General features: G+C 46.1%; 1 protein-coding gene across 1 annotated transcript in view; it reads right to left on the reverse strand.

The window, feature by feature from the left end:
• The window catches only part of VAT1L (vesicle amine transport 1 like), a 119423-nt gene that overhangs the window by 58783 nt on the left and 32764 nt on the right, over window positions 1-27876 (reverse strand). Inside the window, exons 4-5 of the mRNA XM_060254431.1 lie at window positions 10138-10280; window positions 26-129 (exon numbers count right to left, since the gene is read on the reverse strand). Coding sequence (XP_060110414.1) covers window positions 26-129; window positions 10138-10280 — 247 coding nt within the window. The remainder of the gene's footprint in view (window positions 1-25; window positions 130-10137; window positions 10281-27876) is intronic.

Below are 27876 nucleotides of genomic sequence, written 5' to 3' on the forward strand. Positions count from 1 at the left end.
AAATGACTAGGTGACTGTCACTTACCATATAAAATATATGTCCCAAGGGGCTTGAGAAGACTGAGGCCTTTCCCTGTGTTTTCCCCACAAAGGCAATCCAGAACAATGTCTACACCATCTGCAGAGATTCTGGAAAATAAGAGAGAGACTTTTTGCAACCCGAGACTCTCATAGCTTAACCTCAGAAGATACTCATCCAGATAAGTGGAATTAAAACAAAGAAAGCTATAACCTGTACCTTAAATCATACATGCAGCGGCTGGTATAGTTGATTTGAAGCATAGTGGCACACCCGATAGAAGCCATAACTATCATAGTTATGGATCTTTGCAAATGATCTTTATGGGGAAAGGCTGTGGCTTAATGATTGTACATCTGCAGATAAAGATTTCAGGAGGCAGATGCTGTGACAAACCTTTGTCAGGTTGAGACCCTAGAGAGCTGCTCCCCATCAGTGCAAAAAAAAAAAAATACTAAATGAGATGGACCAATGGTCTGACCTGGCAACTTTCTGTGTTCATTAGTGGCAGAGTCCATGCTTTATATGCAGGAAACTACTCCTGTTTCTGACATCTCCAGTTAATTGATCTCAAGTGGCAGCAGTCTGTCTCCAAACTCAATGAGCTGCTGTCAGTCAAAACTGAAAGTTCAGAACTAGTGGTTCAGAGCTGACCAGAGCTAGCTAAATGGACCAGTGGCTTGACTCACTATAAGCCAACTTCTGGGAGGGAAGGTACTACCGTATGGTCTGACTTGTCAAATCTTTAAAGCTAAGTAGGTTGGCCCTGGCTAAAACTTGGATGAGAGACTACCAAGGAAGTCCAGGGTCACCATGTAGAGGCAGGAAATAGGGAAACACCTCTGTTCCTCTTTTGCCTTGAAAACCCTAAGCAGTCACCATAAATCAGAGGTGACTTGCCAGCCCTTTACATACACATTTTGTGCTCCCACACAAAAGGGAATGTGAGAAAATCATACTCTGCAGCCCTTGTGCTTGTAGAATTGTCTAGTCTGGATATGAGAAAATAATTTGTATATAAGCCAGAGACTGAAGTGGGGAACTTCCTGCATGCAAAGCTCCATGATGTGATGGACTGCACTTTTTAAAAGCTTAGAAGTGCTGTGGAAACAGCTAAAGAACTGTGAAGAGTTAATTCTTCACAGAGCCAGACAGCCTTGGGTGACAGGCTATTCCAAGAGGTCTGATTAGTTAGCATCAGCTGAGCACAGAAAGACTTCTGGATGTTGAGAATTAAATATGATTTCAGCCCTATCTGAGAATAGTTGAGTACTGGCAGTTTCAGAATTTAGCCCTGACAGAGAACAGTTGAACACAGACAGAAGAATTGGGGGAAAGTTGGCAAGGAAGTTGGGAAGTAGGCAAAGATTCCCATTTGGGCCAAGAAAAGGAGTTAGATTTTCTAGAGAGAGAAGAAAATTTCCAACCCAGTCAAACAGGGAGTTCTAAAGAGTGAAGAAATCCCTGGTCTCGTGTGGTTAGAAACTGCCTTCAGAGACCTTAACAGTCAATTAAAAACTCAAGATGAGTGCTGGTGTTTCAAGAGAAAGGGTTTAGGTACTAGAAAGAGTGTACCAGCCATCTGGAAACGAAAAGGGTCAGTGAACACTCAAGTAAAGGGTACTGGAATGTTTGGAACAAATGACATTCAACCACACAAACCAGAATATCTTGATCTTCTCTACTTATAAGTTTTTAATATTTTCCTTCAGTTGTGTTTTTTTTTCTTTTCTATTTACTAACACTTTTTTATTTCTCTTTTTCTACCTTCCTTTTCTTTTACTGTGCTAGTCGTGGATTGCACCTAATTATAGTTACCAGATGGTAAATTTTGGAATAACCTGTAATAGTTTGCATAGAGAATATTTAGGCAGTTAAGAATTCATAGCAATGCATAATAGTTTAATGATAATATGGGTTCAATTAGATTAACTGTGTTTTGATACAGGAATTATTGTCTTAATCTTAATTTTGTTTTCATCTTGACCTCTCTCCTTGGATAGAAAATGGTCTACATATCTAGATACATCTTTATAATTTAAAATCCTTACTCAGTATGCATGTAAGTATTTATGCTTGTTTACAACCTGATTCCATAAATTTAATTAATTGTATATGAATATTAATATTGATATTAACTTGTATATTTTTAAAAAATTCAATAAAAATATAAAGAGACAGTGTTTGGAAAATACTGGAGCAAAACCCTCTCAACATAAAGATTTTAAATCACTCTGAATAGCTTAAGAACTAAAGTCTGTGCATGTACTGATTACCTAATTTTAATTATCTATATTGAGTTACTTCAGAAATTTTATCCATGATTTCTGGATTACCTGATTTTAATTATCTATATTGAGTTACTTCAGAAATTTTATCCATGATTTCTGGATAAAATCTTTCCCCTCTATGTTGAATAAAATATTTTGTTAATCTGGAATATAAAAACTTCTCAAATGCCATATAAATCCTAAAGGTTAAAGGGGCTACCATTCTTTCTCTCAGATTCTTGGGCTGAGCAAACAGCCAAAATATTATACTGTGACAGGGTGGGACAGCCAGAATAAATCAAGAAAGAAGACAACAGATAACTAGGGCAACTCAGACAAAAAAGGGAAAGAAATATGGAGGGAAATTCTTGCCTCTGAGAGAGAGAAAGGGAAGGGGGTTGTCATACAAGGCAATAATAAAAACCAATTAGGAAGGGCTGAAAGAACATATTGTTAACCTCTGCAGACTCTAGAGGAAGCAAGACGAGATAAAAACCTATGAATTATCGCTATAACAATTTTACAAGGCTGGATGGAAATGGAAGCCAGTGAAGAAGCAAAAATAAATTAAGGCTCTATGATATACAAATAAGGGAAGCCTATTAAATAAGAAAGATTGTGAATATTCTAAATTAACAAGCAACTCTAACAGCACATGTTAATTACAACAGATTATGTGAGTCATTGCAGTATAGATGCTTGTTAAATGATGGTCTCTATTTCCTTTTTGTTTGTTTGGGAGGGAACATACAAACCAGAGCTGCATTCAGAAGTTCATGATTGGGCACAAATCTGGTTAAATAGCTGACCTTGCAGGGTTCCTCCCTCCGTCCCTTGTGCCACATACCAAGACTGAAGACAGTAGCGACTGTGGCTCAGGTGTAGACCATTTACTTTGAATGTAAAAGGTCCCAAATTCAATCTTTGGCAACTCCAGTGAAAAAGATCCAGCAGTAGGTGATATGAAGAACCTCTAAGACCTTGGAGAGCTGCTGCCAGTCTGAGAAGATGCTACTGACTTTGACAGACCAAGGGATTAACTTCATGTGTCCATGTGACTAACTTCAATTTCTTTTGCCGTTTTAATGCTGATTCCTTAATGAACTGGGACCTTTTTCTCCCAGCTACTGAGATTTTTTAATAGTGTTTGAATCTCCAGATCTGGGAAAGAAATAAACTCCAATTTGTTAAACACACCCACATTTGAACACCTCTGATTTTTGGGGTGTCATTCGAGACAGAGGCAGGAGATGGACTGAGTCTGTGAACCTGGAAACTAATAATGCTCATGCCCATCATGAATGGAACTGGGTTTGCTTGTGATATTTAAATCGAATGTGGGATTTCGAATGGGCAGCCATGTGAAGCACTACCCACTACTCCAATTTTGAGAGGAGGGGCTGTAGCTCTGTGGAAGAGCCTCTGCTTGGCATGTAGAAGCTCCCAGTTTCAATCCCTGGCATCTCCAAGATCAGGCAGGAGGTGTTGTAAAACAGCTCTACCTGAGAATCTGAAGAGCTGCTGCCCTTCTGAATAGACAATATTGAACTTGATGGACCAAGGGTCTGATTCAGTACAAGGCAACTTCATGTGATGAGCAACTGACACACCATGTGATCTATGGGGTGAGGTGCAGTGTAGTTTCTCTTCCACCAGGGACATTTTTTTCTGAACTGGTCAAGGTTTGTACTAAATCATTTGCTCCAAAGCAAACATGCTGAGGAATGATGAAGGGAGGGTGTTGTTGTTGGGTTGTTGTTTTGTTTTTGTTTTTTTAAAAATCTGAGATGTGATTAGGATGGTGTTGCTTCTCAGAACTCCCTCTGGGTTTCCTCACAACCAAGGTTCAAGGCTGATGTTCAGTGCAGGCACATCCTGAGGCAATTTGTAATACTTATGTTTATAAAACTTGTTTAGACATATGTGGCCTTCAGATTGAAAGATTAAAAGCAAAAGAGAAACAGAAAGGCAGTAAACACTGTTCATAATAGTCTGAAGGCTTCCTAGATTAATACAAAAAACAGAGTAGGTGCCTCCCCGGAGTTGCAAAAACACCCCTGTTCCCCTCAGCCCTACCTGAGACCATTTCAGTTCCCCTGCTCTCTTTAGTTACAATCCCCTGAAGCCTCACTAAAAGGAAGCTGGATCTCCTGTTTAGATGTCCTTGGAAGGAGGAGCAGTCTTAGACAATGGGCAACAGAGGGCCCACAACTCCCCCCCCCCCTCCAGGAGAAGGGAAAAGAAGAACAGCGGGCTTCTGTCAATGGCTGATGCCCACCCCATCTGGGGCTTGGGTAACAGGTTTGCAGCGGCCATCTGGGACTCTCAGGCAGCCAGCTCCTTGTGGTGTAAGTGGGTCTTGCCCACATAGCTTGGCTTTGGTGGGGTGGTGATGGGTTGGCAGTGATTCTGGGGTCCCATCCTGGACTTTTGCTCTGGGCCCCAGAATCAGAAAGACTGCCCAATTTTGGAAGTACTCCCAGTGTTTTCTGATTATTTCATCTTGTCCTGTTCTGTCCTGATTCTCTGTTAAGCCTGCTCAGTCTACCCTTTCACTGCTTATCAGCCACTGGGCTCTTCTCCTTCAAACCCTTCTGCTCTCCTTCTGGCTCACCACTTGACAACATCATGCCATGTCTGCTATACTCTGGGTTGGATCCAGCAGTAATTTCTACTCACTGAAAAAACTTTCTTACCTCTGCTGAACTAATGCAGCCCAAAATAATCTCTAGGGACACTCCACAACAGTATCAGGGGAAACTGGAAGTCTTATTTTACTTATTGATTACTTCATTAATACTTGCCTTTCTCTTCAGTGGGCACCCAAAGCAACTTACATCATTCTTTTCACCTTCATTTTATCCTCACAATAATCCTGGGACGACTATAAAATGCTGGCTCTCACAGAGGGAGAAGACATTCATAGAAAACTGTTTCTTTTTCCATTGGTTGAACTCTGCAACTGGATTCAACCCACAGTAAACTGGAATATTTTATTCTCATTTCACATCTACAATGGCAAGTCCTGTATGTGTGTTTTGTCAGGCTTCAAACTAACCAGAAGAGCCCAAACTAGACTTCACTATTCGGTTACACAATGCAACTACATCAATGGTTGCAGGCAGCAGAACTTTTTTTTTTAACTAACTCAGTTTAATTAAACAATTATGAAAACCCTCAGTGCAGTTTATTGTAGCTAATTATACCCCAGGGAACATCAGCAGCATAAGGTATAGCAGACACACTCTAATCCCCACAAGTGGTGTTGATCTCATGACAGTGAAAACTGTTTGAAATTGGCTAATAGCGATGATAGTCACAATCAAGGTTAAATTTCATGGCTCAAATTATGCATTTTTTTTCAGAAACAAAAAAAACCCCTCCAGTGCTCAGACAGGAAGAAAAAGTCATAACAATATGGAACAGTTTTCCCTATAGTTTCCTTATGCTAGAACAGGCATTTTCAACTTGGTTCCTTAGAAGTAAGGTTTAGTTTTGGTTTGGTTTTATTAAATTTATACCCCGCCCTCCAAGCTGAGGCAACTACATCAATGGTTGCAGGCAGAAGTAAGCTAGCTAGTACAACTGGTACAATTGAGTCAATGTAGAAATGGCCAGGGCTTTTTTTTGTAGCAGGAACTCCTTTGCACATCAGGCCACACAAGCCTGATGTAACCAATCCTCCAAGAGCTTATAGGGCTCTTAATACAGGGCCTACTGTAAGCTCCAGGAAGATTGGCTACTTCAGGGGCGTGTGGCCTAATATGCAAAGGAGGTTCTGCTAAAAACACGCCCTGGAAATGGTCACTATGACCTGGGTGGACTAGGCTAGTCTGTTCTCAACAGATCTCAGAAACTAAGCAGAATCAGCCCTGATTGGTACTCAGATGGGAGCAGGGGTGGAATTCTAGTAGGAGCTCCTTTGCATATTAAGCCACACACCCCTGATGTAGCCAATCCTTCAAAAGTTTACAAGGCTCTTTTTTGTCAGCTCTTGAAGGATTGGCTACATCAGGGGTGTGTGGCCTAATATGTAAAGGAACTCCTGCTAGAATTCCACTCCGGATGGGAGACCACCAAGGAAGTCCAGGGTTCCTATGTGAAGGCAGGCCATTGTAACCTATGAAGTTGCCATAAGTCAGCTATGACTTGACAGCACTTTTTATCACCAGAAGTGATCATGTATTAACTGGTAACTCTTGGTTTGCTTCCACTGCAACAAGACTTAGATTACATGTACTTGACTGCAAAAGTACAGTAAAAAAATAAAAAGGTAAACTTATTTCAGTGGGGTCTTGCTTCCCAATAAATATAGTTATGAGTAGAGTCTCAAACATTGCCTTCCTGAGGCCAGATCTTCACATCCAGTTTTGAATAGATGTAGTAGTCACCACAAGATGACTTTTCCCTATCATTTTTTGTGATAACTTCTTATAAACCCAACTCATGTAGTAGAACATGATTCTCATTATTTTCTGAAATGATCCAGTGTATGCTAGCAAAAAACATAATCTCACTATCCAGCCTAACCAAGATTTCTGAAATGGATTGAGGGAAAACAAAGCTTCCCTTAACTTAGAAGATGGACATTTCTTAACTGAAAATCCACAGATTCTGAAACTTTTCCTTATTAAGTATGATGTCGCCATTTTCTGTAGTTTCTCCAGCTCTGAGATATTTTAAGACACTTGCTTAAGTAACCATCTTTAATTAAATGGTTCTCAGTGGTCTCCAGCATAGATCTTAGAATAGTAGGAAGAGTTAAGTCAACTCCCTCAGATGAGGAATGCAACAGGACGAGGAATGAAACAGAACTAACCCAAACTCTTATATGTGCAACAGCACCACCCACTGGTAGGGATGCTCATATCAGCATTGCAGTTTCGGTTGTGAGATGGAATCCCCAGCACTGTTGAATCTCCTGCTTCTGGGTTTGCCATCAAGGTTTACCTTGTGAGCACCCAGAGGCATCTAGCTGGCTGATGCTGTAAACACAATGATGAAACATATGGCCTTGGTCTGATTTAGTAAGGAAATTCTTCTTCACAGAACGCTAATTTTGGATAAAGCACTAAAGTAGGTGAGATTAGCTGTTTTCTAGATTAAAACATAGAAAGTCTAGTGATGAATGATCGTTATGTTCTTAATGGAAATACCATTGATTTTTTTTTCCTGCTGGATCTTCATGTCATTCATCAATATTTGGGCTAGGTCACAAAGACATAATGTGAAATCATGAATTGATGTTTCCAAGTTGGAGAACTCCCCCCCGCCCCCGTTGATTCAAAGTTTGGTAAACATTTTGATTGAGTGGAGGAAGTCTGTCTACCACTAATGCCCAAACTGCCACTGATTGCCACAAACCACTTGAAAGTTTGTAGAAAGCTCATGGTGGTTGACCTGCCGTGAACTTCAAACCATGATCTGGCCAAAATTCATCATAAACTTTAGTTCATGAGCTGGTTCCTGCCCACCCGTACTCCTGTTACAAATACCCATTTTTTGAGGTTTCAGTCTGAGAAAACCAGATGGAGAAACTTGAGTGTATGCCCACTTAACTCAATGAAAGGTGTTTGCTTGTATTATAACAGGTGTCAATTGAATTTCCTAGCCCTTTTCATCTTGCTCAGCTGAGACAACTTTATTGAAAGACATAATGAGGGGGTTTTGCCAGTGAAGAATTGCCCCAAGCAATTGCTGATGAGCATACTATTGTAATATCTTTTTAAAATGAGCTTTCTGCTGGAAAAGGAAAATGACTCACTTCTTTCAGATTGTGATCAAAGCAAAAAAAAATTAATTGTGTTGCTAACATACTTTTTTTTTGAACCTGTTCACAGAACAAATTTTTTTGCCCATAAAAAAGAGAACTATCAGTAAGAGAACTAAGGGCCTGATCTCCATCTTCTCTGTCTTCTGCAGCCCCCACATAGATATAGATTAATAGTAAAATGGAGACCATGATCAAGATAATTCATACTGTGGTACTCCCCATTACTATGCATGGATGTGAAAGCTGGACAGTGAAGAAAGCTGACTGGAAGAAAATTGATTCATTTGAAAGATGGTGCTGGAGGACAGTTTTACTCTAGGCTACCAGAAAGACAAATAAGCCAGTTCTAGATCAAATCAAGCATAGATTTGCCCTAGAAACAAAAATGACTAGATTGTGGCTCTCATATTTGGTCACATAGTGAGAAGGCAATAGCGGCAGGAAAAGCTGAAGGCAGTAGGAAAAAAGATTCAAAATGAGATGGATTGACTTAATAAAGGAAGCCACGGACTTCAGTTTGCAACATTTGAGCAAGGCTATCCATAACAGGATGCTTTAGAGGGTTCCCCTGTCCCCCACCACTGGCAGGGGGAGGACATTCAGTCATAGGGTTGTGTCACGCTCTGGGTACCTCTCCTGGTCTCCCGGCGCCGCCGGCGCCCCTCCCGGGCACTCTGGGGCGTTCCCCGGAGGTCTCAGAAACAGGGGTGGGAGCCAGGTTACTTCACCGCAGGCCCCCGTTCCCCTCCTGGCTGTGCTGCAGCTCCTGTCCCTCTCTCGCGCGAGGCAGCCTCAATAAGCACCGGCCAGCTTCCTCCCCGACCTCCTCCTTCCCTCCCTTTATCCCCCCGTCTCAGTCCTCCCCCCTCCTGGGTTCTGCCCCTCTCTGGCTCCTCCCCCCCTTCAAAGCCCCAGACACCCGGGAGAGGCGAGCCGGGGCTGGGCTGCCTGGGCGTGCCTCGGGCGTCTCGGACTTCTGCAGCGTGCTGGGGTGTGGCGTCTCTTGCGACCACGGGTCAGGCGGCTCTCCTCCTCTCTGCCCAGCGCTGGGCTCAGCTTCTCCCTCCTGCTCCCCGACGTCTCGCTCTGGCCAGGCTCCTCGGACCCAGAGACGGGCGCGGTGGCTGAGAGGCGCCGTTCGGGCGGCTGTTGGCACTCCGTCAGCCCAGGTGAGGGGTGGGGCTGCCGCGGGGGCTTGGAAAGGTGTGGGAGGCTCTCGGGGCGGCGGCGGGGGCCGGGAGTGGCTGGCAGGCGCCGGGGGGTCCCCCTTGCGTAGTCCTCGCCCGGGCTGGGCGGGACAGGTTGAAATGGCTTAGAAATAATCTGACTGCACATAACACCCACAAAATGGAACTGCTGAGGAAAGTATTTTAATACAAATACCAGAGTTGCCATTTCAGTGTATGTGGAGGGGGGGAAATTATTGCACTGTTTACTATACTGTAGCAGCCTGAATAGCCCAGACTAGCTGGAGCTTATCAGAGTTTACAAGCTAATCAGGGTCAGCCATGGTTAGTCTTTGGATGGGAGACCAGGGTTGCTATACTAGAGGCAGGTGATGGCAAACCACCTCTGCTCATCTTTTACCTTGAAAATCCTAAGAAGGGTTGCCATATCAGTTGCAACTTGATGGCACTTAATGCTGATTATTATTCAGGGCTTTTTTGTGGCAGGAACTCCTTTGCATATTAGGTCACACCTCCCTGATGTAGCCAATCCTCCAAGGGTTTACAGTAGGCCCTATACTAAACGCTCTGTAAGTCCTTGGAGGATTGGCTACATCAGGGAGGTATGGCCTAATATGCAAAGGAGTTCCTGCTACAAAAAAGCCCTGTTATTATTTTAATGTACTGTATTTTTATTGCATTTATTATATTGTTTTGTTGCATTTTTTTTTTAAAAATTATAACCTGTCTTGAGTCTCAGAAGAGAGGCAGACGATAAATCAAGTAAGCAAATAAAGAAACATGCCATAATGGCTTTTGTTGGGCTCAGATTGCACCTCCCCCCCCAGCCAGAACCTCATTACTTTTACGATCATCCTCAGCAAGCATCATGAGACAAGCATCACTTACTTTTTGACTTCTTGGACGTAGTCTGCGTTCCGGTCAAAGAGGTGAGTCACCGAATCTTTGATCGCCTCGTGCTTGAAGGAGGAAGCTGTTCCGAAGACGGTAATGTTGGGGACAGTCGAGCAGAGCTGTGCCACAGCCTGGCCCTGCAAAAGGTATTGCCTGCATCAGTCAGTCACGCAAGCCAACCTGAGTTTATCGCCCGATTTCCCAATCTGCCAGTTTTCTCTTCCCTTGTTTTAGGTAACCAGAAAGGGCTTACTGATGTTGTGTGCGGTAAAATGATGTAAAGATACAGCCTATGCAAAACAATTGGGTGCTGTCCAATAGTTTCTCTAGATCAAATCTTTTAGACTATGATGCTGATCTGCCATTGGTAGATGTGTAAATGAAGTACAGAGGGGATATCATGAACCTCTCAGCAAAGAGATGGTTTAGGTGGAGTAATTTCCCACCCTCTTTGCTTTTAGTTTTTATTATTATTTATTTATTTTATTTATATCCCGCCCTCCCCGCCTAGGCAGGCTCAGGGCGGCTAACAAATGTGTTGAGAGTTAGTTGCTCTAGATAGACAGATAGATGATAGATAGATGATAGATAGATAAGAAGAACTTGTAACAGCCAGAGAGGAGTTGTGGTGAAGTGTAAGGGAAACTTGCTGGGTGACCTTCGAGCAGTCACACATTCTCAGCCTAATCTACCTCATGAGAATAAAATGGCATGAAGAATAATTTAACCTGCTTTGGGTCCACATTGAGAAAGGCAGTACATGCATGTGTGTGTCTGTATATAATGCTTCCCCCTCCCCCCCACAAAAGTAGGATATACAATTTGTGGAGAGTATCTCTGTCTCTCTTTGTCTGAACAGTCATGTCCCTCTCCCCTGTTATTTCTTCTTTCTATTGTAGAAAGATCTGCCATGCCTGTTCAGAGAGAGAGATGGAGAGAGGAAGAAACAAAGACCATGATAATATGATTATGGTTTCAAACACAAGATTATGACATTCCTTCACTTTTGTATGTCTGCATTATTCTCCAGTGTTAGGATTGACCATTATTCCTACAGTAAGCATACCAGGCATTAGCAGGCAATTGTGACAACCTTGGATTTAACTCATGCGTACATCATGAGAAAAAACTGGTGACATGAGGTGATCCAACCAGAAATTCTGGTTGTTTTAATGCAAACATCAGAAAAAGCTGCGTGTCATCCACTTAGCTCCATAAACTGTCCTCCTCCATAATGAAGATGAAGACATTAAATGTAGTTTTCAGATATTGGCTTCTATGCAAGTCTAACAATAGGACACTGTTCCACTACCACAGAATGTTTGAGAAAGATCAGCATCATGCCACTATGCAGTAAGAAACGGCAACACTGACCAGATTATAGCCTAAGCAGGCGAAAAAGCAAATGACTAGAGAAAGAGAGCATTGTTAGTGCCAAGTGTTGCCCTGGATAGACCATAATACCTAAACAGTGTGCCGAGGAAATCCTAAATATGCACTTAGAATGAACTGGAGTCATTAAAAAACAGCAACCAGAGTCCTGTGAAGTTGCATTAAATGGCTGTAAAATGTAGGAAATGAATGTTTTGGACAGATCTGCCGATTCTTCCTTCTTCAGAATCTAGGCTATTGCTGTTGGGGTTGGTTAACGTTAGCAGAGAAATAAATCATTAATGACAGCCTCAGTTGATGATATGAATGGACCCTTTATGAGATGAGTGATGAAACAAGACCTACGGTTACTGCTAGAAACCATGGCTCTGAATCTTCCCCATAATGTCTGGTAAGTAAAAATGAGAGCTTTAGCACCCTCATGCTTTGATTCTCCCCACCTCTGTCTGATACTTGTAAGGATGGAGAAAGTGAAAGTACAATGACATCACCTCATGCATTCTCATTTCTAAACACAGTGACGCACGGCTACTGTTATCTCAGTACCTGCAGGTCTCTTATAATGTCTAACTCCTACCAATATCTAAATGCCTTCAGATCTCTGCTTTCAGTGATACAGAGAAATAGGCTAAACTGTGTTTGAAACTCCAGATTTTAGCTCAGATACTGATATTTATTAGCATTATTAATAGAAATATAAAATGACTTAAAATAGAAATACGTATTTTACTATAATTTGCACTCCCCCAAATCTTGTGCAATATAATCTTGTGTTATAATCATTTGACGAAGCAGAAAGCACATCAACAAAAGGGGGGGGGAAGAGCTTTGCTTAAGGCCATTTTGATGTGGGTGAAACAGAACTTAGGCCCTTTGGATCTAAATCCTGTTCTACACTCAGTTCACAGAAATAAAGCACAAGGTATATTTCCCCCTGAACTTCCCAGCTTCAATCCCCAGGCTTCTCTTTGGTGCTCAAATCATCTCCCTCTCCAGAGACATTGTTAAAACTTAGACTGAACCATAGAAATACTTTTGCTCTGAGGTGTTCACTCTCCTGTCAAGAGAAGCCCTTCATTACGGAATGTACTAGTTTCTGACTCGCCCTCTTACAGGTAGTTCTCTGGCTCATTCAGGTGGACAGAGCTACTCAGTCCCTTAGCTTTTTAGTGGAAGCATTTCTCAGTCCTTGTCTAAGACCAGCATAAAATAAAGATTGATGAGGCCACTCAAGATTATTGTCAGTAATTTCCCCATTATCTTGCTCTTCACCATTGGCAAGCACAGTTATGAAAAGGAGCACAGGAGAGAGAAAGAGCATTATGAAATCCCTGATAAAACAGATCTGCTTAAATTGGCTCAGATGGTAACTGGAATAAATTAGATTTGTATCTCTGATGTCCACTAGAGGTCTGCAAACCAATTCAGGCAGTGGAGTAGTTCAGCAGAACATTAGGACCCTAGGGCCCTGCTGGCTGGTAGTGAGCTCTCCAGTAATCTCCACTACAACATCTCCTGATTTGCGCTCAGGGTCTCCTTTGTGTGTATGTTTTAATTAAATGGAGCTGGTGAAGGTGTATTCATCTTGGTTATAGCATTAGGGCAGGAATTCAGTGTTTCCCTTTCAACCCTTTCCTCAATTTAAGTATTTTCCTGAAGCTGCTGTTTGAGTAGCAGTAGGTTTTCATCTGCAAACAGGGTAGCAGTTATCAGGAGGGTTGCCAAGAACATTGAGGAAGAAAAACGAAATCATTTATAGACTTCATTTCAGACTGGATCAAACACCAGGCAATTAGAGCTCTGATAAGAAACAGATCCCTAAAACTCAGAGTCTAGGGGGTTGCCAAGGCTGGACTGGGTGAAAATCCAAGGCCCCAACTCATGGGCTCAATGGGGAGTTGGGTGATACTAGGCTGCAGAAATATTTGAAGTTTTGAAGTATGCATTACCCTCAAAGAGGGGCTCCCATATTGTCTTGAAGCCCTGGATCAAAAATGATCTTACTGTGTCATATGCCTTGTTTAGTCCTTAGGCATATGTTGGGAGGAAATGATGACAAGAGTACCAGATCCCCAGGTAGATGTGGAGGTCCCTTACCACCATCAGGCCCTTACCTCCAGCAGCTGATTAGCAGGCCACTGGGGGGAGTTATCAGGAGAAAGAGGAACGTCGAGGCCACATTGCTGTTTTTTTTCACAGGAAGTGATGTTATCAACTCAGCAATCTCCAGGCAACACTCTGGTATTCAGGGGGAAACTCTATCATAGAAGTTATTTTCACCATAGAGTTTCTGCCCAAATACCAGAGCACTGCAGTGACGTTGCAATGTGATGACCTCACCTCCATACTGCCATATTGTTGCAGCAAGTGATTAAAAACAGATACTGGCACTTAAAAAAAACCCTCTTGTCTTCCCTCCTATGGCCCAAATCAACTCCTGAAGCAAATGCTCCCCTTCAAATAGAGTGTCAACCTAAAAACAATACAAATATCACTCAAATTTCCGCCCATTGCCCTGATTAACAGTTGTTGGCAACATGAAAAAAGAAGAATCCAAAGAAACAAGGAAAACAGCAAGGGAGAGAAGATTCTGGAACAGGTGGATGAGAATCAATTTGAACTTTGAATACTTTGAACTTTTCAACTGGCTGCTTGAGTCCTCTCTGGGCAGGAAAAGTGGAGAATAATATTTGGCTAACAGCTGAATAAAGGACGATGGACTATTTAAACATACTTAAGGAACTTGGGATGGAAGTCACTTTTCAACTCCCTAGGTAAAATAAACTGTTTTCATATTTCTCTTGTATCTTTAGAAGCATGGATCACACTCTTTTGTTCCACTGTTCTTAAACAGCATCATCCAATTTCATTGCAATGTCCTTTGTATGTATTCGGGTAGTCCTCAATGAACAGATTTTATAACAGTTCAACTGTAATCCATCTTGAGTCTTGCTAAAAAAGGTGGACAATAAGTGGAGCAAACAAACAAGGCTAGAGATAAATACTAGAGATTCATGGGGAAGGTTTACTCCCCACAGATTTCCTTCCAGCTATGGGACTGAACGTATGTGTGTGTTGGGGGGGGGGGCGGTGGCTGTGTATCACGCTTGTGTACTCTCTTATCTAAAAACTCCCTGTTCATACAAAACCAATACGCAAGAGAAGACCAGCCTGTGTCCTGAGCAGGGCCTAGTGTTACCAAACTCTGGGTTCAGAAATGCCTGGAGATTTGAGGGCGTGGAGGGACTGCAGTGGGGCATAATGCCATAAAGCCCACTGTAAAGTACTGGGGTTGGCGCAGTAAGAGACCAGAGTCGGAGAGTGATTTCAGCAAGCTTTACTTCAGGAACACACACACAGACTGAGCTCTATTCAAACTTCCCGCTCTTTTGTACAATTCTTGCCCCCTTCTGATTGGTCCTTAACTATCTACATGGATTGGCTATTTACAGGGCCCTAAGGGCCTATCAGGGTACAGTATGAGCCTAGATGTTGATTGGCTACTTATGTTTCAATCCTTCCCCTGATTGGGCACGCTTAGGCCTTCTCTGGAACCCTGGTGTGGAGTACAAGCTTTGGCTTGTTCAGCTTCCCTCCAAAAGTAACAGTTCTCCCATTTAAGCCTAGGACACAACACCCCTCCCCCCATAGTTCCAGCTATCAGGTGACATAGTCCTGGAGATATGCCGGAGGGCGGCGGTCTCGTGTCGAGCGTCGGAGCTCCGAGGGGACTGGGCGTTCCGACTCGGTTGGTGGTTCCACGGCTGCAGAGCTGGAGACATCTGGGACGGCGGCCCCGGGAGACCTGGGTTCAGCTGCGCGGTCGGGGGTCTCCTCCTGCTGGGCAGAAGCGGGCTCCACGGAACCCTGTTCTGTGTCAGGCTCTCGGGGACTTACGTTGTCTGGATCTGGAGCTTCTGACCTTGGCTCCCCGGCAGGCGACCTTGGAGTTGGTCGATGTGTCGCCTCAGGAGATGTCCACCCTCCAAGGTCACTGCATAGGAGACCGGTCCGGTGACATGGTCCACCTTTCCAGGGAGCCAGGCGGGGCCAGTGGTGGCATAGTTCCGTGCCCACACTGTCTCACCTGGGTAGAACCCTCTGGGGGCTTTAAGGTGTTCCGGCGCCGGTCGCCTGTCTGGGGCTCGGTCAGGGTGCAGCTTGTCCAGCAGGGTGCAGATGCGGCGGCCCATGAGGAGTTCTGCTGGACTGCGACCTGTGGAGGCGGTAGGTGTGGTCCGGTAGGCCATTAGGAAACACGCCATGTCTTTTGGCCAGTCTGAGGGGCCCAGACGGTTCAAGGCCTCCTTTGCCGTGCGCACCATCCGCTCTGCCTGGCCATTGGTGGCTGGATGAAACGGGGCAGAGCGAATGTGCCTGATGAGGTTCTTGGCCAAGAAGTCCTGGAACACTGCGGACGTGAATGCTGTGCCGTTGTCGGTGACGATGGTCTCCGGCAACCCGTGGGTTGCAAAGATGGCCCTCAGAGCCGTGATGGTCGCCTGCGATGATGGCGAGGGCACCTGGACCACCTCCAACCACTTGGAGAATGAATCCACTAGTATGAGTAGAGTCCGCCCATGGAAGGGGCCAGCAAAGTCCATGTGCAGTCTTGACCAGGGGGTTTTGGTGGATTCCCATGATTGCACTGGGCCACGTGGGGGGTCAGGCCTTGACACCTGGCATGTCGGGCACCTTTTAACCCAAGCCTCAATTTCTGCATTGAGGCCGGGCCACCAGACATAGCTCCGTGCGAGAGCCTTCATGCGGACTATGCCCGGGTGTGCCTCGTGCAGGGTTCTCAGCACTTGGTCTTGCAAGGGTTTGGGGATGACGACTCTGTTGCCCCATAGTAGGCAGCCTTTGTGGGTGGATAGTTCGTCTTTCCGGGCTGCAAACGGAGTAAATTCCGGCCCAGTCGAGCCCTTGGGCCACCCCCTCCCCACCCAGTCCAAGACACGGGAGAGGACTGGATCACGAGTGGAGCGGGCAGCAACGTCGCGGGCGAGCAATGGCCTGTCCGGAAGCATGTCCATCAGTAGGATCTGATGAGCCGGGGCTGGATTGGGATCCATGTCAGGCAAGGGCAAGCGGCTCAGGGCGTCAGCATGGCCCATTGCCTTGCCCGGGCGATGCACTAGGGTGTAGGTGTAGCCGGCTAGAAAAATGGACCAACGGAGGACCCGTGGGGACAACACCTGAGGGGTCTGCCGGTCCGATGCAAAGAGGCCCAAGAGGGGTTTGTGGTCCGTATAGAGGGTAAAGGGCCGGCCATAGATGTAATCATGAAATTTTTTGACGCCGGCCACAACTGCCAACCCTTCTTTGTCGATTTGGGCGTAGTTCCGCTCCGCTGACGAGAGGGTCCGCGAGTAGTACGCGATAGGGACTTCAGTCCCATCAGGGAGTCGGTGGCCCAGAACTGCCCCCACGCCATAAGGGGATGCGTCGCATGCAAGGACCAAGGGCAGGGTCTCGTCGAAATGGGCAAGAACGGAGTTGGACATCAGGAGGCCCTTGATATCCTGGAAGGCTTTAGCGTGCTGGCGGCCCCATGCCCAGGGTCGGTTCTTGTCTAGAAGTCGGTGCAGGGGTTCGGCCACCGCTGCCTTGTGGGGGAGAAAAGCATGATAAAAGTTTAGGAGGCCGAGGAAGGCCTGGAGTTCTTGCTTGTTGGTGGGCGCTGGAGCATCTCTGATGGCACGCAGCTTGGTGTCGGAGGGGTGGACCCCCTGGGCATCGATGGAGAACCCCAGGAATTCCACCCGATCCACACCCAGGAGGCACTTCTCCCGTTTGACCTTGAGGCCGGCTGTTTCAAAACATTGTAGGACTCCTCTAAGGCGGGCGGCGAATTCTTCAGGCGAGGCTGCCGCGATCAGCACATCATCGAAGAATGGAGTGACTCCGGGAAGTCCTTTTAAAAGAGAGTCCATGAGTTCCTGGAACAACCCCGGAGCCACACTCACGCCAAATTGCAACCGCTTTACTCTAAAGGCCCCCCGGTGGGTCACAATTGTTTGGGCGTTGGCCGTGGCCTCATCCACCGGCAGCTGTTGGTAAGCTTGGGCCAAGTCCAACTTGCCAAAAAATTTTGCGCCGGCTAGGGTGGCTAAAACGTGGCTGACGATGGGCACAGGGTATGCGTGGGCCTGAAGAGCCTTGTTGAGGGTGCACTTATAGTCTGCACAAATCCGCACCTCCCCACTGGGCTTGACTGGAGTCACGATGGGAGTTTCCCAGGTTGCGTGGGTGACAGGCTCTAGTATTCCCTGTGCAATCAGTTTATCCAGTTTCTCCTCAATTTTAGGCTTGAGCGCGAATGGAACTCGCCGCGCTTTAAGCCTAATAGGCCGCACTGTGGGGTCGAGGTGTAGTGTAACCGGGGGACCCGTGTAGCAGCCCAAGGTGCCATCGAAAACGGCCGGGAACTCTTCGCAAACCTTGTTAAAGTCCACTCCGACAGTCTTATTGACCCCCCTGATCTCTATTCCCAGGGGCTTGAACCAGTCGAGACCCAAAAGGTTTGTAAGGTGGTTCTTGACCACTAGCACTTGTAGCTGGCCCTTGAACCCCTTGTATTGGACTGGGACCGGGCCCACTCCCAAGATAGGCACCTTATTCTTCTGGAAGTCCACTAAGGTAAACCCCGGGTCCCTGAGACAAGGCCTCAGCCTGGTGGGAATTTTAAAAAATGTCTCTGCTGCTATAATAGATGATGCTGACCCAGAGTCCACCTCCATTTGGCAGGGCACCCCCCCGATCCCTACATTGACCCGGATTTTGGAGGGCCTGACTGGCGAGGGTAGGTACTGTACCGGGTATGGGTGGGCGTGGAGAGCGTCGGTCTCGAAGTCTGGCTGGCCTTCGGAGTGCGCAGATCTTTGCGGGATGCGTGCTCGGGATTTGGATCTGCAGGCGCAGGCGATGTGGCCTTCCTTGTTGCAGAGTCGACAGGTGGCATTCCAGAATCGGCAGGTCTTCCGCTCGTGCTGGCCCCCGCAACTTGCACATGCAGGTAGTGTCTTGTGTCTCATGCCCTGTGGGACATGGGTGGTCTTCCTTCCTGCTGAACGATAGCCAGTTTGTAGAGCTTTGTCCTCGTCTGAGTCCTCTGTAGATGGTTCAGGGTTGATCTGGTGTGCCGCAGCCTGTCTTGTCAGCCATGGCTCTGCTGATCTGCCCTTCTCCCAGCTGGTGGCCACATCGATTGCCTTTGTTAGGTCGCACTCGGAGAGGGACAGCAGTTTCTGTACTAGTTTTTCGTCCCTCAAGCCCCATACAAACTGGTCGAGAAGGGCTTCGTTGAGGTCTGCGAAACTGCATCAGCTTGCCACCCGGCGCAGGCTTGTCAAGAACGCCATCGTGGTTTCGCCTGCCTTCTGTGTCCTTTGTCGGAAGTCCCAGTGCCGGGTGAGCTTGGTTGGCTGGGGCTGGAAATACTTCTCCAGAGCGCTGATGATGTCGTCCACCGGCATCTCTGAGAGCTTCCTGGGTTGGAGAAGAGCCCTGGCTAAGTCCACGGTCTCCGTGCCACACGTACTGATAAGCAGAGCTCTCTGCATGGTAGTCTCTGCAATCTTCCGGAAGGTCAGGTATGACTGGAAGCCTTCGACCCACAAGTCCCACAGCTCGGGGCGATCGATGCTAAAGGGCTGTAGGAGGTTGGCTGGAGCCTCCATTCTTGGCAGCGTGTCTGGGCGGCTTGCGAGCTGGGGTGTGCACAGAGCGGAGGTGCGGACCCAGATGGCTTGGATTTAGCCACCTTTCCGTGTTCCTGGTTCTGTTGCTGGTTCTTACTGGCATCCCATCCTCGTCGCCAGTGTAAAGTACTGGGGTTGGCGCAGTAAGAGACCAGAGTCGGAGAGTGATTTCAGCAAGCTTTACTTCAGGAACACACACACAGACTGAGCTCTATTCAAACTTCCCGCTCTTTTATACAATTCTTGCCCCCTTCTGATTGGTCCTTAACTATCTACATGGATTGGCTATTTACAGGGCCCTAAGGGCCTATCAGGGTACAGTATGAGCCTAGATGTTGATTGGCTACTTATGTTTCAATCCTTCCCCTGATTGGGCACGCTTAGGCCTTCTCTGGAACCCTGGTGTGGAGTACAAGCTTTGGCTTGTTCAGCTTCCCTCCAAAAGTAACAGTTCTCCCATTTAAGCCTAGGACACAACACCCACCTTCCAAAACAGCCAGTTTCTCCAGAAGTGGAATAAATGTTTCAAGCAAACAAACAATGTAGTCTGGAGATGAGCTGTAATTCGAAGAGACCTCCAGTCACCACCTAGAGGATGGCAACTCCAAGGACCAGAACTGAGAGGTGTCAGTTGAGATGCATGGGCCAGCAAAGAGCTCACCTAGAGTTGCCAGCCTCCAGGTGGGACCTGGGGATCCCCTGGAATTGCAGCTAATTTCCAGATCACATATATCAGTTCCCCTGGAGAAAATGGATACTTTGGAGGGTCGACCCTGTGGCATTATACCCCTCTGAGGTTCCTGTCTTCTCCAGGCTCCATTCCCAAATATCCAAGAGTTTTCCAAACTGGGTCTGGCAGCCCTACCCCTCTCCCATCCCCCACCAGTGGCTTGAAAGTACCTGGCAACCCTAAGCCCACCAGCAAACAGGGATGGATGCAAGATGGATGTAAAGGTTTTCAAGACTGGTTAGGCAAGAAACACAATAAAATCATCTTAGTGAAGAGGAAGAGGTTGGATTTGTACCCCACCCCTCAGAGTCTCAGAGCAGCTTGCGATCTCCTTCCCTTCCTCTCCCCACAACAAACACCCTGTGAGGTAGGTGGGCCTGAGAGAGTTCTGAGAAAACTATGACTGATCCAAGGTCACCCAGCTGGCTGCATGTGAAGGAGCAAGGAATCGAACTGGTTCTCCAGATTAGAGTCAGCCACTCCTAACCACTACAGTACAGCACATGTATGGGTGCTTTTAGGATCAATGCATCCAATTACTGGACTCGGCAAGTTAGCACTAGGAATGGATACTTGCAAGGTATGCAGGGAATACAGCTGCATTCACAAATGTCCTGCCAAAAAAGGAGAGAAGAGTGTCTTCACCCTGACCCAGCTGCCACATGTCTTTATAGTTCCAAATTCAAACAGATGGTGTTTCATTTGTAGTCTCCTCAAGCTCTTTGAGCATCCTCTGATGCTGAACTTGAAAAAACTGGAGGTCAGGCCTTAGCTACAGGGGAACAATTAATGCTTCTGAGCCCACGCCTCTTAACTCCTGGAGGAATAATGTTACAATTCAGAATATGTCAATGGCAATTTACAAAAATCAGTTCTCAGAATGAACCCATTTCAATCCCTGGAGCTTGGGAAAATATGGTCCACAGACAATTGTATACACATAACTTCTATAGTCCTTTCAGTGCTCCCACCTCCCAAAAGACTGAAAGAGAATTATTATGACTCAGGGAATGGTCTCCCTGTCTGTTCTGGGGGAGGCAGAATATTTAATTAGTGAATTGTGGTTCCACTAAAAGCAGTACAACAGTAGTAATATATGTGTTTTGAACCAGGATTCAAAAGCTTTGGGGTAGATTCCCTCGATGTTCATCACATGCTAATTGACATCTGAAGTAAACATCCTCTTTTCATATCACTGTTTTCATTCAGGGTGTCTAGTAACAGACTGTTCCATCGCTTCTCTTTCCCTCAAAGGAAGATGGTTCTTACATAGCCTATGATGGTGGATGGGGACCTCAGTTGCTGTGAGGAGGCAGTTGAGAGGAAAAGTTATACCTCAGCTGGAACCCCTTGAAATTAGACAGTTGTGAGTCCCCATCAAGTTAATTCTATCTTCTCTCCCCCTTCTCACAGCCAGATTTGGTACCACTGAAACAATCATTGTAGGCGGGTTTTGTGTTCAAAGAAAGTTATCACCTCCTTGTTCCCTCCCCCTGGACTATTTTCCTCTCCTCTGCAATTATTTCTGGGATGAAGGGGGAATTAATGGGTTTACCTGTCTGCATTTCAGAATGAAATATGGATAGGGTTGTCAACCCCCCAGGTTTCAGCAGGGGTTCCCCCGCTTTTGGGGGCTCCAATCTGCCAAACCGCACCCCAAAAAGGAACATCATCACACACTGTCCTTGATGTGATGATGTCACTGGGAAGTGATGTCATCATGCCAGGGATATTGTGTGACAATGCTTTGGGTTTTGGGCAAACTCTATGGTTTTGTAGCAAACCCCCCCCAACTCATAGAGTTTTTCCCCAAAACCTGGAGTGTCGCATGTGATGTTGGCAACATGATGACATCACTTCTGGGTGATGTCATTGTACCACTCCTGGAGCAGCTACAGGATCCCCCTACCAGTGCCAGGTAGGATCTGGCAACCCAATCAGAGAATGTGTGGGAAAAACCTCTTCTTCCCCTCATCCAGTGTTTTTAAATGCCTTATTTAAATATTTAAAAATCCTGGAAACTTTGTATGTTTGTATTTTCCTTTTGTATGTTTGATCAAAGGACCAAATAACAATAAACACAAACTTGATCAAATAGGGCACGTATGGTTGCCAGCCTCTAGGTCAGGCCTGGCGATCTCCTAGAATGACAATTAATCTCCACACAACAGAGGTTAGTTCCGATGGAGAAAATGGCTGCTTTGCAGGGTGGACCATATGGTATTATTCCATGCTGAGGTCCCTCCCCTCCCCAAACCTCACTCTTCCTAGGATCTACTCCATAAGTCTCTAGGAATTTCCAGTAAGGTTGCCAAGTCCAATTCAAGAAATCTCTGGGAACTTTGGGGGTGGGGCCAGGAGCAAGTTGTGACAAGCATAAATGAACTACAAAGGGAGTTCTGGCCATCACATTTAAAGGGACTGCACACCTTTTAAATGCCTTCCCTCCATTGGAAATAATGAAGGATAGGGGCACCTTCTTTGGGGGCTCATAGAATTGGACTCCCTGGTCCAATCCTTTTGAAACTTGGAGGGTGTTTTGACGAGAGGTATCAGATGCTATGCTGCAAATGTGGTATCTCTACCTCAAAAAATAGCTCCCCCAGAGTCCTAGATAACTGTGGATCAATTCTCCATTATATCCTATGGGAACGGGACTCTGTAGGGAATGATGGAGTGCCCAGCAGACATTTCCCTCCCCCCCCCGCTTTCTGATAACCCTGAAGCGGGGGGAGGGCCTCCAAAGCAGGAGATCCCCTGCTCCCACCTGGGGATTGGCAACCTTATTTCCCAGCCAGGAGTTGGCAAGCCCAAGGTCATGGCTAGTGTCTGCATCCTGCCCCTCTGCTCTGGTGATATCCACTGTTAACATAAGCGATGAAGAGCCTTTGTCTATGGGAGGTTCAGAGGGAAGAAGGTGCATGCATGTGTGTTCCAATCCCCTGCCATTTTTTCCACAGCAGCGAAAACCCTCCAATCTTACAATCTTTTCTGCCTGTGTGCAATCATTTTTATTCTTCTAATTCCATGCTCAGTGCTCACTGTGGCAGAACATGACAAATGGAACTCTGACAACATATCTCTAATATAACAATCTGTCATTACACTCAGCCATACACTCTGGAAAGGGGGCAATAAGTCTTACAGGCAAAACCATGTATCAAGTCTGTGTTTATATGACTTGGTAAAAGATTATGAATACCCTTACCACCTATTGCACCTTTATGACGATTGTCATATAAGGTCACCAGGCTGACAACTTTATAAAGCTGGTTTTCATAAATGCTTTTGTAACCTGCATCTGTGCATCTCACAAGGGTCTCCATAGGGAACATCTATGCATTCAATATGTGTGGCCGGCTACAATAACTGAAGTATCTACATTAGCTTAACAAATTAATCTGTCACTTCCACTGGGAACTGAAGTTCTGAAAGAGGTAGGAATGACTACTGGACAATTCTCAGCATCCTCAGATTATGCTTTCCAGTGTTCCTTGGGGGAAAGCCACAACAGCCAGGGCCGGATTAACAATTAGGCCAAGTAGGCACTGGCCTATGGGCCCCCAGGCCTTTAGGGGCCTGAGGTTGGCTCCCCCGCCCCAGTTTTCACCCTGCTTTCAGCCCTCCTAGCCTGCACAAACAGCCAGCAACTGAGCCGCTCTTTGCCTGACTTGCCTGGTGCATAGGCTTCCCAATCCCCAGGTCCCAGCAGGGGATCCCCCGGTTTGACAGGCTTCCCCCTTCCCCAGCCAGCTGGCCAGCGGGGGAAACCCCTCCCCCACAGCCATTATGCACTTCCTTGAACGATTCCCATAGGGAATGATGGGGAATTGATCTGTGGGTATCGGGGGCTCTGGGGGGGCTGTTTTTTGAGCTATAGGTGCCAAATTTTCAGTATAGCATCTAGTGCCTCTCCCCAAAATACCTCCTAAGTTTCAAAAGGATTGGACCAGGGGTTCTAGTTCTATGAGCCCCCCCAAAAGGTGCCCCTATCCTTCATTATTTTCTATGGAAGGAAGGCATTTTAAAAGGTGTGCTGTCCCTTTAAATGTGACGGCAAGAACTCCCTTGGAGTTCAATTATGCTTGTCACACCCTTGCTCCTGGCTCTGCCCCCAATATCTCCTGGCTCCACCCCCAAAGTCTCTTGGCTCCACCCCCAAAGTCCCCAGATATTTCTTGAATAGGACTTGGCAACCCTACTGGTGCAGCTGCTGACATTGTCCCCAAGTTTGCCTCTCTGCCTCTCCCCAAAGCTTAGTAAAAGGGGCTTTTAAGAAGGTGCCTGCAGGCTGCAGCAGGGGCCGTGGGTGGCGGGGTGTGCGCTCAGACTCTGAGATATTTTGCATGGGGGTCCCCCAAGATTTCATCTGTCTAGGGGCCTCCACAGGGTTTAATCTGGCACTGACAACAGTTGAACTGGTATAACATTGATATGAGTTTGTAACTGTCAGCTTTTGGGGAGAGAAGTAAGATCCCATCTCCTACCCCAGACCTCCAGCATCTGTATGTACAACCAGAAAGCTGTAGAAAATGCTATATGAATACCACTATGCCAAGCAGGAGTGGAATTCTAGCAGGAGCTCCTTTGCACATTAGGCCACACCCCCCATGATGTAGCCAGTCCTCCAAGAGTTTACAAAAAAGAGCCTTGTAAGCTGTTGGAGGATTGGCTATATCAGGGGTGTATGGCCTAATATGCAAAGGAGCTCCTGCTAGAATTCCACCCCTGCTGCCAAGTATGAATATAGAACCTACTGTATGTGTGAAACTCAGTGCGGATATTCTGCTGCATGTATGGACCTCTAAGAACAAAGCCAATTGTGTGCAAAGTTGACTTCCTCTGTGCATACACAAATATAGCCTTTTGAAAATCTGATTAGGACCATGGCCCCAAATTACTACAGTGGCTATATACATCCAGCTCTACATACACCAGGGCCCCCCAACCTTGTTCAACCTGTGGACACTTCTGGAATGCTGAGAAGATGCCACAACAAAATGGCTGCCATAGAGAGGTGAACTCAATCCACAAATGGCTGCCACTTGTCCCAATAACAAGTATTGTGAGGGTTCCTAAAAAATGCTAGGTAAGCCCAACCCAAAAGTCCTCCTTCAATGGAGGCAGCTGGTTCCAATATGGCACTTCCTGGCTGTTCTAAAGCACCTCCTATTGCAGTAATATGGAGAAACGTCTGGATTGGCTCTTTGCTTTGGAGAAGAAGCAAGTGGGTACCAGGAAACATATTGGTTGGTGCCCATGGAACCACCAGAGAGGCAGAGTGACATATTGCAGGCAAAGATTTATTAGCTCCTATTTTGGCTAGTGAGCCAGTGTAGCTAAATGATAAAGTCTCTCTAAGTTATGGATTGGGGAGGCCTAGTCTGAGGGTTGTTTCAGCCAGAAATTTCCTAGGAAACCACTCTCTAATTCCTCAGCATTACCAAGCATAAGAGGGAGCTGAGCAGACAAGGTTGAGAGTTTACAAGCATTCTGAACAATGGGTAAAAGCTCCATTAAGTGGTATACTACTCAAAGGCTGAATTAAAGACTGGCAGCTTGAGGCGGTTGCCTCTCAGCTGAAAAAAAGCCAGCACAGTTCGAGGCACCTTGCTGTAAGCATATGGTGCATGCCCGGCTTCCAAGAGAGGCATGGGCTGTATGTGCCCTGGAAGAGCGGTCATACTGCTCAGACACATGGAAGGTACTTGCATGGAGCGCTCTGGATGTTCAGGTGGCCCAGAAATGCATCATGCAAGCGCTTGAGCAGTTTGCCACCGGTAAGTGCCTGGTGGTTTTTTGAAGTGGCGCTGAGCTGCCAGAAGATGAGGTATGCCCTTCAGGCTCTAGGTCCCAGATGTGTGCTGTGTGACCGTGTCTTTGAAATCTGGGAGCAGCTGCATCAGGCCATATTATCTCTGTGCCACAATGCCTGTCTGAAGATGACAGGCAGAGTGTTGTGTATGTAAACTAATGTTGTGACTTTGGAATGGGGTTCCTGCCTGGCTCATTGGAGCCTTTAGTCCTCAGGAACAATGGGCAGTAGGATCCAAATCCTTGCTGCCCTGCTCCAATCACAGGCCCCCTGCTGGTTTGAATGACTCAATGTCATGCTTGCGTGGGAACTTGAATGTATATATATATATAGTTGGCCCTGTTGGCCCAGTCTTCAGTTCTAAGTGCAGCCCTATACTATGTTGTATCTAATAAAGGAGCTATGATCACTACCCCCTTGTCTCTTCCATGCGTCGAACCCACTACATTATACAGAGGAAGCATATTCTGCTTGGAGCAGCTGACTGAAGGGTCCAATAAGCTCAAACCTGGAGGTATAAAAGTGCTGTATTCAGGTTGGAATCTTCAATTCTGAGCAACTGTGAAGTCGGAGGCTGGACCGGGCTGATGTTTGACTTCTCTCTTGTTTCTGCCCTGTGGATTCTGGTTTGATCTCAGTCATGCTCTATGGACTTGTTGTCTGTCTTTGAGCCTCTGGTTACCTGATCCTTGGTTTGATGTCAATCATGCTTGATTGACCACTGGCCTCTATGCCAAGCTCCTCCAAACCAACAGCACCCTCCCACATCAGTTTAAGTGAAGAGTGAGTTTGGTTTCTTCTTAATATCCAGTTATGATTTTGTATATCCATTTGTGCAACATTCTAGTGTCACAGGGCCACTGTTGTTTTGTGGACTAATTCAAGAATATGCATGACATTTAGGAACAAACCCAGAGCTTTCCTTTTCCAGCTCATCAGATGTTAATGGCCCTTGAATCTATTATCACAAGAGCAGACAAGCATCCCTTCAAAGCCATTTGCAACACCCATTTCCATGCATTATGAATAAGCTCTTAATGAATTATAACTGATTAGGGCCATGAAGTTTTTCAGTTGTTTAAGACATAGAGGACTAGCAGTCCTCAAGTCTAAATGAATGTGTGACCATGGCTCATCCACTCTGACAAAGTGGGGGGATGGAAGAGAGAGAGAACTGTATACAGCACTGATCCACAATGCAGGGCCTGCCAATATGATTCTCAATACAAACTCGCTTCTTCCCCAAAGCATCTCTTTCCTAAAGCAACCCCCCCCCCCCAAAAAAAAAACCCTGGCTTCATAAAATCATACGAGAAGCCATGTTTAATTAGGTCAATGGCCCATCCAGTCCAATGCTCTGCGTCACACAGTGGCCAACCCCCCCCCCTTCTGCTCTTTCCGAAGGTCCACCAGTGGGGCCAGGGCACTAGAAGCCCTCCCACTGTTGCCCCCCCCCCAAGCACCAAGAATACAGATAATCACTGCCCCAAACAGAGAGGGTGCTTTCCCCTGCCACACTGAGTAGGACTTGCTTCAAGAGCCCAGGAGTCATCACTTTTATGTCTGCAGGAAGCACCCATTTGGAAACAGCTTCTTCCATCTTAGGTGGAGGTTTGACTTGCAACTTCCTGCAATTTTGTGGAACCTTTTGACATTTTGTGATTATAACTAGTCTCTGTAGAAGTCATTTTGTGATTATTCACACCCAACCCAGATTGGCTATTTCGTTGTCTCATCCACCACCTGTTCTCAAAATTCCAAAGGTCTCCACTCTTCACAGTTCCTGGAGATGTAACAAGGACCCCTAGTATGCAGAACTGTACTAAGATTGGAGAATCTCAAGTTCATAGCCCCCTCTCAGACACAAACTTCAATTGGAAGTAGAAGACTATGACTTCCCAACTACTATTTCTTTAACTTTTTTGATTCACAGGTTTTTGGGTTTGTTTGTTTGCTTGCTTGCTTAAACTTGACTGTGTTAGTTCTTTGTATTTTTGAATGCGTTTGACCTGATGCATTTTGATGTTTTATTGGCATTTAAAAATTATTTGTTTTTAAATTCAGTGAATGGGATTAAGCAGCTTCACTTGGAA

This window comes from Heteronotia binoei, chromosome 14 (genome assembly GCF_032191835.1).
Source record: "Heteronotia binoei isolate CCM8104 ecotype False Entrance Well chromosome 14, APGP_CSIRO_Hbin_v1, whole genome shotgun sequence".
In the NCBI taxonomy this organism is placed as follows: Eukaryota; Metazoa; Chordata; class Lepidosauria; order Squamata; family Gekkonidae; genus Heteronotia; species Heteronotia binoei.